Raw genomic sequence first — 10,907 nt, 5'->3', positions numbered from 1 at the left:
ATTCTAACTTCACAGTTGCTTCATTTGATATCTAACTGTTGCATTAAATTAAAGTTTTAGGTTGAAGTTTGACAGATTGTGACAAGAATACTAATACAAGGCACTGTAAAGTAGAAGATTATAATTATTTACATAGAATTTAAGCAAGACCAAATTTGTTAAAGCATTGAAAAACAAGATAAATTGTGCCAGATGTGTTATTAGATTAAGAAAAAAAAAAAAAAAACTCAGTACGGGGAACGATGAACCTAAATTTTATAGTAATATCCTCTCCAGATGATTACAAGGAAAACAACAACAACCCTGTATCCTATAGTGACGCAACTTAAAAAGGTTATTAAGTAACATTAATCACACTTAATCTTTCACATTTCTGGTGAAAAAAATATATATATCAAAGAATACTGCCACATTAATAGTCGTTTTACAGATGCTGTTTGCAACTATAAATTTTTAACAACTTAATTAATTAGAACATTTTGCTTTCCTAAGATATAGAACAGAATAAAGTGTTGATAAATCGACATTTAAAAGTGAAAGTGAAAATATAATATTCAGATGAAATAGTAATAATAATAATAATAATAATAATAATAATAATAATAATAATAATAATAATAATAATAACATTTATTTATTTATTTATTTATTTATTTATCCATTTATCTGTTTGACAGAGCTTTATTTTGGTTCAAAGTCCAATCTGCACTCTGCACACTGGAAAATGTGTCACTCGACCTTCTAAATGAAACATACCATCAGGTGGCGCACAGGGATATGAGACGAATTTTTAATATTAAAATCATTAATGTATTTACATGGCGAAAGGGAAAGAGCAGCGTCATGCTGGGAAAGGAGATCTCGTTCAGCAGCAGCGTTTTCGGGGCAAATTTAAGTCCAAAGCGACGAGAATCATCCGACGTCAAGATCCGAAGCACAGCCTGGGGATTAAAATAATTGATTAATAAAGCAAACGGATAGTGATTTTTTTTTTTTTTTTTTTTTTTTTTTTTGCGCTGAGTGCGTCCTGCAGGCTGGAGGGATTGATTTAGCTTTGTGGTGAGGGATTTTTCTTTCCCATCGCTCGACTTTCTGAATTATTCTCTTGAAGATGGAGTTTGGGGAGAGGAAGAGGAGGAGAAAGTCGCAAAGCTTCAAACTGGTCACGGATGAAGGTAGGCTGCGAGACGCGCTCCTGCACTGTGTGTCTGGCTGCTTGTCTGGCGCCGGGTGCCAGGCACAGACCATCCGCAGACAAAAGCGATGGCCACGACACTGCAGCAGATCTGTCGATCGATTTTTACACACACCTGACCGTGAAGATGCAACCATGAAAGCAGAAGCCAAAAACAATGAAAAAGGGAGAAGGCGATGTGACATTGCTCTTCCTTCAAATAAATCATTAGCCATTACCTTGACAGAGCAAAAAATTATGTGATCATCTGTTGCGCATTAGTAATCTGATACAGCCGAAATTGCTCACTTTTTTTATTTTATATATATATTTTTTGTTTGTTTGCTGAGGATGGAAGTTCCAGAACACCTTGATGGAGAACTACTTTTATGCCACCCACAGGTGGTGGTTCCTGCATGGGATGGGAGGAGGCAGTGTTCTGCTCCTCACACTCCATCAATCTGCAAAGCTTCGTCCACTCAATTAAGCTACAGTCACATATTTTCCTACGTCTTTATCTAACATGTTTTATTTTATATTATTATTATTATTATTATTATTATTTATTTATTTTTTTACCAACACTCTTTCCTGTCATATCTAGATTTCGGCTCTTTATATGGGGTAAATTCCAGCTGCAGAGATGCCAATGGTCAGAGTAAGGATGCTGCTGTGCCTCAAGGTTCGGATCAATTCAAAGATGTTTTCAGATTGTGCGGGACTTGGAAAGCCTAAAATGTATGAAATGTGATTGCATCATTTAAATATGAAAAAACAAAAAGGGAGAATAAAAAATATAAAGAAATGGGCAATATGTAATAAGATACTATATTTATTTGATGGCATATCAAGTCTGAAAATTGTCTTGTGACACTGCTCCATCTTGCTGCTTTTATGCCCCAATAAATCAACTTATGTTCAGTTAATTTTTTTACTTACCTGTTTTTTTTCTTTCTATTATATCATGCATAAAAACAAAAATAAATAAAAAGAAAAAAAAAAGGAATTGGCATCTATCAGAAAAATCCTGATTGGTACATTTATATTTTTAGCCTTTAGAACCTTTAACTGAGTTAAATTGGAGTAAAAGTTATGTTTCAGTTGAAATGCTAAGCAAAGAACTGGATTTTTTACTTTTTAGAATATGATCAAAAATCACATTTTTCAAGGATCTCTATTAAGTATGTGACAATCAGAGAGTTTCCTCAATAAAAAAAAAGTTAAATTACCCTTTATCTCAGTGTTTTGTCGTTCCATGATTTGTGAAAATATTAAACCCAAACTTGGAGAATGTTTTGCAATGAAGAATCCATTATCTCATCGAAATAAACAGGACAAAACAGATTATGTAACAGTGTAGATTTTTGAAGTTGAACATTCGTGTGAAATTGAACCTTGCTGTGGCAGGTGCCACGAACTATATTCACCTTCATATAATCTTTATGTAGTTTGGATGGGCGACGAGAGCACGGAAATCAAGAAACAAATCACTGGAATGATGAGGCTCCTGGGTGACAAGACTGGCAGAGTCTATCAGCGTTCGGGTGTCGAGCAGAACAGCTCAAAAAACGAGCGCCAGGATCGCCAACTGAACTGTGTGCACATACCTCCAATTTTACCTGCTGTGTCAGAAGACCGCCAGTGCCAAAGCTGGAGCTCTCCAGGAGAGCCAGAGCCTCCACCCTCATCCGAATCAACGTCAATCCCTAATGGTCAAGCCTGCAGCCATTACAGTACCCACTCCAGGACTGTCAACACCACAAAGGATTTCATGAAACCCAGTGAAACAAAAGGTTTGGTATCAGGCGATTTCTAAAGAGAAATAAAAAAATCTATGAACATGTGATGCTTTAAAAAAATAAGCATCCAAACCCCTTTAACTTTTTTACATTCATCATCTCAATAAAACTTAAAAAATGCATCATATTGGTATTTGTTGACAGAATATTACTACATAACTCATAAGAGTGAAGTGGAAAGAAAATAGGCTTCAAATAAATTTTCTTTTTATATATAGATAAAACTTTATAAACTGACCTGACTCTATATTAGCACCAGCTGTTGCTGCAATAGTTTCTGTATATTTTTAAAATGCCTTTCTGACAATAAACCAAAAAATTATGGTCATATTAACTCTGTGTAGTATTTAGGGGATTTCTGGAGGTAATTGTAGACCATGTATTTTATTTAGGGGTATCTGACCACAAACACACTCCAAATTATTCATTCGCTTAATTTATTAAAAATATAAGCTATGCCACGAAGTGGTGGTATTTGATATGGATTGTGTAGATAGTTGACTTGGGTGGCATTAGAAAGTGGTGTGCACTAACACCATAATAAAATTATTTTTTACATTATGTATCTACCTTTCACCTCACAATTATGCACTACTTTCAAATTCCAATTCTGTGATTGTGATATGACAAAAGTAGAAAAGTTAAAGAGGCATGTAGAGTCTTTTAAAGCAATGCAAAAGAAACAGAGACTTCAAGATCTTGCAGAAATGCAACTTATTCCCTTTTAAATGTTTAGTTACAAATGTATAGAAACATCATTTGTGAAAGTATGTAAGTAAGAGAAAATTAAAAATGTGAGCTCTCCTGACTTTCCACCAGATGAGCTCCGTCCTGCTGTGCCAGAAATCTCCTGCTGCATGTGTAACTGTAAAGGCACCCTGCAGGCGATATTGCACGAGCTGCGTGCGATGAGGAGGCTGATGCAGACTCAGAAAGGTCAGCAGAACATGCGCATATCACTGAAATAGAAAACCGAGACAATGAAAACATAATGTGCTATTTTTGTTTTAAGGTACATGTGAAAGGAGGGAACACGCTAAATCGTCATGCCAGCCTCACATCAGCCTGAGTTCTTCTCCGCTCCGCGTCTCTCAGAAGAGAAGACCAGTTTATAAGGTGGCTCCACTGAGTCTCTGTGGCACCGGAAGAACAGCTCCTTTTTCTCCAAGGGGTTCAACTCTGAAAACTTCACCCCCAGAAGCTGCAAAGAAAAAGGAAAGCGAGAAACTTGACTCATCTTTGATCTCCTGTGATGTTTCTGAGCCGCCATCTAGGAATGATCAGATAGCAGATTCTGGCACACACAGTCCTCTTCTGAATGCCCTGGGTGGACATCAGGCATTAGAGGTAATACTTGTGCTTAGAAACAGGTGATCGTCTGAGTTAATTGTTCTAAATTTGTTGCTGTCCTTTATTTCAGGCAGCCTAACATTAAAGCCTAATTTTTTAAAGCTGTTTATAAGCTACAGGTAAAGAAAATTCACTGTACTGTTTTCTTTTGTTGAACACCATGAGGGTACTTGTTGATTTGGCAATACCATCCTCATGTTCTTGTTAAGATATTTCCGTCGTATTTCAGTTACGGCTATATTTAATGCATTTACATTTTGTTCTTGACTCCATCACAGTCTGACATTCGCCTTGCGGAGGATTTTGATGTGTTTATCTCAAAGGCCCAGCTAGACTCCATTTTGGTCAACTATACACGCTCTGGCAGCCTGCTGTTTCGGAAACTGGTATGTATCTGTAGCTTTTGAGATTAACAGTAAAATCTTAATAGTAGGAAATGGATAGTTTTATGCCATTTGTGACTGATGACAGCCTCACACAATAATATTTCTTTAAGTGTTTCAATCATAAAAATACATAAAAATAACTTGCCTTATTTCTCAGCAAAAAATAATGTTTTGGTTACAAAAGCTGTTTGTCAAATGCAAAAAGAGTTTTTCTGCAGAAACTTTCCCCACTAAAGTATTTTTAAAAGCAATATGGTTAGAGTAATGACCATGCTGACCATAAAATAATTAGAATAATGTAAAAAAAATTCACAAATATAAAAAGCTGTTATGATAAAATATTTGTTTTCCGAAAAGCTGTACTGTGTTTTTAGGTGTGTGCCTTCTTTGATGATGCTACTTTGGCCAATTCTCTGCCAAATGGCAAAAGAAAGCGAGGGCTCAATGACAACCGTAAGGGCTTGGACCAGAACATTGTGGGTGCTATTAAAGGTGAGGGTCAAATACATAGTGTGTCATAGTGTGTCACAGTGTGTCATAGTGTGTCACAGTGTGTCATAGTGTGTCACAGTGTGTGTGTGTAGTGTGTCAGTGTGTGTCACAGTGTGTCATAGTGTGTCACAGTGTGTCACAGTGTGTCATAGTGTGTCATGTGTCATAGTGTGTCACAGTGTGTCATAGTGTGTCACAGTGTGTCAAAGTGTGTCATAGTGTGTCATAGTGTGTCACAGTGTGTCACAGTGTGTCATAGTGTGTCACAGTGTGTCATAGTGTGTCACAGTGTGTCAAAGTGTGTCATAGTGTGTCATAGTGTGTCACAGTGTGTCATAGTGTGTCACAGTGTGTCATAGTGTGTCATAGTATATTATAGTGTGTATCATAGTGTGTCACAGTGTGTCACAGTATGTCATAGTGTGTCATAGTGTGTCACAGTGTGTCAAAGTGTGTCACAGTGTGTCAAAGTGTGTCATAGTGTGTCATAGTATATTATAGTGTGTGTCACGGTGTGTCATAGTGTGTCACAGTGTGTCACAGTGTGTCACAGTGTGTCATAGTGTGTCAAAGTGTGTCATAGTATATTATAGTGTGTGTCACGGTGTGTCATAGTGTGTCACAGTGTGTCACAGTGTGTCACAGTGTGTCAATTGTGTCATAGTGTGTCAAAGTGTGTCACAGTGTGTCATAGTGTGTCATAGTTGTAAGGCTGAAAAAAAAAGAAAAATAAAAAAGGGAGGGGTCATTGCTATATGTCATAGTGTGTCAAAGTGTGTCATAGTGTGACACACTATGACACTGTGTCATAGTGTGTCATAGTGTGTCATAGTGTGTCAAAGTGTGTCATAGTGTGTCATAGTATTTCACACTGTGTCATAGTGTGTCATAGTGTTTCACACTGTGTCATAGTGTGTCACAGTGTGTCAAAGTGTGTCACAGTGTGTCAGTGTGTCACAGTGTGTCAGTGTGTCACAGTGTGTCACAGTGTGTCATAGTGTGTCATAGTGTGTCATAGTGTGTCACAGTGTGTCACAGTGTGTCATAGTGTGTCACAGTGTGTCATAGTGTGTCACAGTGTGTCATAGTGTGTCATAGTGTGTCATAGTGTGTCATAGTGTGTCACAGTGTGTCATTGTGTGTCACAGTGTGTCACAGTGTGTCAGTGTGTCACAGTGTGTCACAGTGTGTCATAGTGTGTCATAGTGTGTCATAGTGTGTCACAGTGTGTCACAGTGTGTCACAGTGTGTCATAGTGTGTCATAGTGTGTCATAGTGTGTCACAGTGTGTCACAGTGTGTCACAGTGTGTCATAGTGTGTCATAGTGTGTCAAAGTGTGTCATAGTGTGTCATAGTGTGTCACAGTGTGTCATAGTGTGTCACAGTGTGTCATAATGTGTCACAGTGTGTCATTGTGTGTCACAGTGTGTCATTGTGTGTCATAGTGTGTCATAGTGTGTCATAGTGTGTCACAGTGTGTCATAGTGTGTCACAGTGTGTCATAATGTGTCACAGTGTGTCATTGTGTGTCATAGTGTGTCATAGTGTGTCACAGTGTGTCATAGTGTGTCATAGTATATTATAATGTGTGTCATAGTGTGTCATAGTGTGTCACAGTGTGTCAGTGTGTCAAAAGGAGTTACAATAGAAAGCACAATTTGTTTCTATATTTTTCTGTAATTTGTGTCTAGTATTCACAGAGAAATACTGCACTGAACACAGAATAGAGAAGTTGCCTGGACCACGAGACTGGGTACAGATCCTTCAAGATCAGATCAAACTTGCCAGAAGAAGGCTGAAACGAGGTATTCTGTCATTGACATTGTTTTTTAATGCAAATAAATGGTAAATGGCCTCTTGTAGAGCACTGCATCAAATCCAGAGGACCCCAAAATGCTTTGCGCTACACTCAGTCATTGACCCATTCATGTACACACTTAGCTTGCCACCAAAATAATATCAAGAAAAAGTATTTTCCCTCATTTTCTTCTTTCATGTAGGCAGATAGACTATTTGCAAATAAGAGTGTTTCATGAAAAACGTCCAAAAACTCACAAGAAGCAGAGGAAGAAACATAGAGAGAAAAAAATTGAAAGGAACTGGTACATGGGAGTACTGCAGAATTTCCTGTAAAAAAATTAAAGAAGCGCATGGGACTCAATCTGCTCAAGAGGTGATTAGTGACATGGGAACTGAATTAATTACCCAATAAATAACTGAAGACTTAGTGAGAGAAAAATCCCAAAATAACAATGCCTCAAAATCAAAATAATAATCTTAACACAAAGACCAATGAATTACAACATTTTATGGTCATTCCGTGTCATCACATTTGAAGAAAAAACTGTCAAAGTTTCAATTTGGTTATTTTGAGCTATTCAGATGTGAATTTGCTTGTGTGATTGGTATCACTGTACTGATGCATTAATGCGTGTCTGCAGCAGCGGATTCACGATTTTCTGGTTGACCAGAGAATTCATGGTTTCACCAGTTACCACAAGTCATCCAGATCCATCCACAGAGTTTTACTTTTGTAGGCCACTACAATTTTTGTTAAAGCTTGATTTTATTTTCTGTAATGCTGTTAGTTTTACACTGACTCTTACAGAACCAGATCCTTTCCACTGTCTCAGCATTCTACAAATCCTCAAGATGTTTCTGGAAAGCTTGATCATCTGAAACATTTCAATAGACAAAAAAAAGCAAAACTCAGAAGAAACCTGAGTAAAAATATTTTTTCATTGTACTGTTCACAACATACAATAATAATAAATTTCAGTAATACTTCAAGAAAAATATTTATTGTAGACTCCCAGTATTCAAGTGAAGGTAAAGTATACCAATCACTTTTGTTCTTGTCTCAACAGATGCTACAGATGCTGAGGAAAACTCAAATGAAGCATCTACAAGTACTAACCTCACATGAATCTGCATACAACTGCCTGGCTTTCACACACATATTTACAGCAGGTGATGATGTCACTGATTTCATCCATTTTGTACCTTCAAATGTTGTTACAATTGCATAATTTGTTTGCTCAGGCACATTGTGAGCAAACAATAGCTTTAACTTGATCTCATTTACTGTCATAACACATTCACAAATTACTATTCCTGGTCTCCTTCGTTAACTCACAAGTCTTTGCCATCTTCCTTCCATGACATTTGACATTTCCATGCAGCTTTGTAAAATGTCAGCTAATTATATTCTCAATATGCATAATATTCCCTCTATATTGTACCCATAGCTTTCTTAGTTTCAGAACTGCTGCTCATGTTTACACAGATTTCTTTTTCAGAAATATTATAAAGCATATTAATTTGTTTTTTGTCTTTTCTCTACAGGGTTTTATTTTTAACAGGCTTGAAAGTGATGAGCAGAAATGGTTAAACATGGCTGATTTCATCAGCTGCCACTATTGCCTGGCAGAAGATCAGTTTATCTTTAATATTTTTCTGGCTTTATTCATTTGTCCCCCTTTATATTAGTGATCAACAATTTGAACTGCACAACAAAAGGTAACAGAATGATCAAAGTGATTATCTGCTATCAATAAATTACACATTGTACATATGTGCCTTCTGGGGTTTACATCCAGGCACAGACTAAACCACCTGCTGAGTCAATATACAGAAGAGGTAAAGAAAACTGAAAAATGACCTGCAGTTAAAACCATAGAAATGAAAAAGACTTTCATCTGTTTTTATTACTGGTTCTAAAAAGGATAAGAAATGAAAAATACAAAGTATATATAAAATGTTATACATTTATTGTCAAGAGACCATATCTTTTAAGATGTTTTCTATTGTGAATTGTGCCTTTTAAGTGACCAATACTTCAGTGGGTGTAATGTGCAGTGCATCATCCACCTTGTTTGTAAAGCATAGTATTTAAATGTGATGTATTTTTAGTACATTTTTGGAATTAAAAATAGACTAATGGAATTTTATCTGAATAAATGAATAAAGATGTCATGGTCCGTCTGTTTTTTAAAAAAATTATTATTACTGAAACCTTAACACATGGTTTTCAAGGCAGATCTTTTTAATATTGTCCAAACAAATACATTGTTTTCTTTAACCCTCTCCAGGCAGATGTTGCAGATTTGCAGCTGCTCAGTGCTACTTAGCTAGCCTTTGCAAGTAATTTGAGCCTGAGAGGGTTAAATAGATTTCACTCTACATAAAACGGTTATCACTGTATCCACCAATAAATACATTTTCCAAAATTAATTTATTTTCTTTAATTAAGGTGATCAGCATGATTTAAATTGCACATGGGAAAGAAGACTTTAATTTCTTCAGCCAAGACTTGAACCCACCAAATTCCATGAAGAACCATCAGGAGGATGTGTGTACAGACCAAGAATTTTTCCACATAAAGCAAATTATGGTTTACTTCATCTGAGGAAACTGTGTTGGACTATGGAAGAGGATTACATCACATCACCACCTACAGGAACAAATCTCCCTCCACTTTAACTATCTTCTGGCTGATGACTATAACAGCTTCTACTGCAGGTCAGAAAGACAATCACTTATAAATCTCACATCTTACCCCTGGAAAAGGACAACATGTAGCCACCAATGATTGGAAAAATCAAGCTGTTTAAAGTTATCCACAAGTGAAGTAAGATAAAAACAACCATGATAGTTGCTCTAGTGACAAGAGTTCAAAATTGAATTTTCTTGGCCTACATTCAAAATGCTGTCTGTTATGGAAACCTAATACTTCATATAGCCTTCAGAATACCCGCATGATGAATCATTTGGCACCAAAATGCTATATAGTTTTGTTTGCTTTTTGGGAGTGGGTTGGGGGTGCCGGTGGGGTTGTTCACCCAGGGCGCAAAAAAGGCTGCGACCACCTTTAACAGCTCTAAACATGCAGCAATAGCTACAACTAAATGAGTTACATGAACATGTATTCATGTTAGAATAATCAGCCAAAGGTCAGACCTAACTTGAACTAAGGTTTCTGCTGTAAGACTTGACAGTTGATGTTCACGGTCTCTCACCATCCAATCTGTTTAATTAAATTAAAACAATGTAATTGTTTTAAAAAGCTAGTTCTACAAAACATTAACTATGGGGCAGCTGAATAGAAATTTTTTTTTTCATATTTTCTTTTGTAAAATAAAGTGAAAACTTTACACATTTTCCAAATTTTGACAGTTATACTTCCTGTTGTTATTTTTAGTAAAAATCCACATTAATTGAAGTGTGTTGAAATTTCATGTTTATTAATACTATTAAAAGGCACAGTTTATTAAAATGTAATCAAACCTATTCTTCATATATTCGACAAAAATATGGCATTTGTTGTCTATCAACCTTTTCTTCTGTTATTTAAATGGACGTTTATAAAGAAAATGTTTTGTTGGATGTAAAAGGAGGGAAAACACAAATTAAAGGTACACTCCATTGTAACAATTTTGTTGGCAGACTTTTGGAATCATTAAAGGGGATGTGAAAGAAGCCACCGTGCAAACAGAGGACCCTTTGTTATCTAGTTAGTTTCCACGTTAAATTAGGCCCATGTTTTTACATAATAGCACCAGCACAAATTCCTTATAAATAATCTTATTTGATTTGCATTTACTTTTAAATTCTAACAATTATTTTGTCCTCTATACAATAGTTAAAAGACAATAATTTATGATTTCTAGTCAGGCTTTCGAAGAGGTCGCCTAAATGTAGCCCTG

The 10,907-nt window shown here is 36.2% G+C and overlaps 1 protein-coding gene across 1 annotated transcript; it reads left to right on the top strand.

The window, feature by feature from the left end:
• Window positions 1-1,076: 1,076 nt before the first annotated feature.
• bend7 (BEN domain containing 7) lies at window positions 1,077-9,141 on the top strand. The gene is made up of 10 exons (XM_055036937.1): window positions 1,077-1,175; window positions 1,779-1,856; window positions 2,623-2,967; window positions 3,793-3,909; window positions 3,986-4,320; window positions 4,602-4,709; window positions 5,084-5,201; window positions 6,894-7,007; window positions 8,070-8,172; window positions 8,548-9,141. Exons 1-9 carry the CDS (start codon window positions 1,112-1,114, stop codon window positions 8,126-8,128), a joined length of 1,338 nt encoding a protein of 445 aa, XP_054892912.1. The 5' UTR covers window positions 1,077-1,111; the 3' UTR covers window positions 8,129-8,172; window positions 8,548-9,141.
• The last annotated feature ends 1,766 nt before the right edge of the window (window positions 9,142-10,907 follow it).

The sequence above is a fragment of the Poeciliopsis prolifica genome, unplaced genomic scaffold (genome assembly GCF_027474105.1).
Source record: "Poeciliopsis prolifica strain line A6 unplaced genomic scaffold, Auburn_PproV2 SCAFFOLD001, whole genome shotgun sequence".
In the NCBI taxonomy this organism is placed as follows: Eukaryota; Metazoa; Chordata; class Actinopteri; order Cyprinodontiformes; family Poeciliidae; genus Poeciliopsis; species Poeciliopsis prolifica.
Note: the sequence above shows the minus strand (reverse complement) of the source record. Positions and strands in the feature narration are given on the sequence as shown.

Bases quoted from the DNA above. Each gene is read 5' to 3' on its own strand.
- bend7 (XM_055036937.1), top strand. From the start codon at position 1,112: ATGGAGTTTGGGGAGAGGAAGAGGAGGAGAAAGTCGCAAAGCTTCAAA. The intron at 2,968-3,792 runs GTTTGGTATCAG...ACTTTCCACCAG, and splicing joins GAAACCCAGTGAAACAAAAG to ATGAGCTCCGTCCTGCTGTG. The intron at 4,321-4,601 runs GTAATACTTGTG...ACTCCATCACAG, and splicing joins GTGGACATCAGGCATTAGAG to TCTGACATTCGCCTTGCGGA.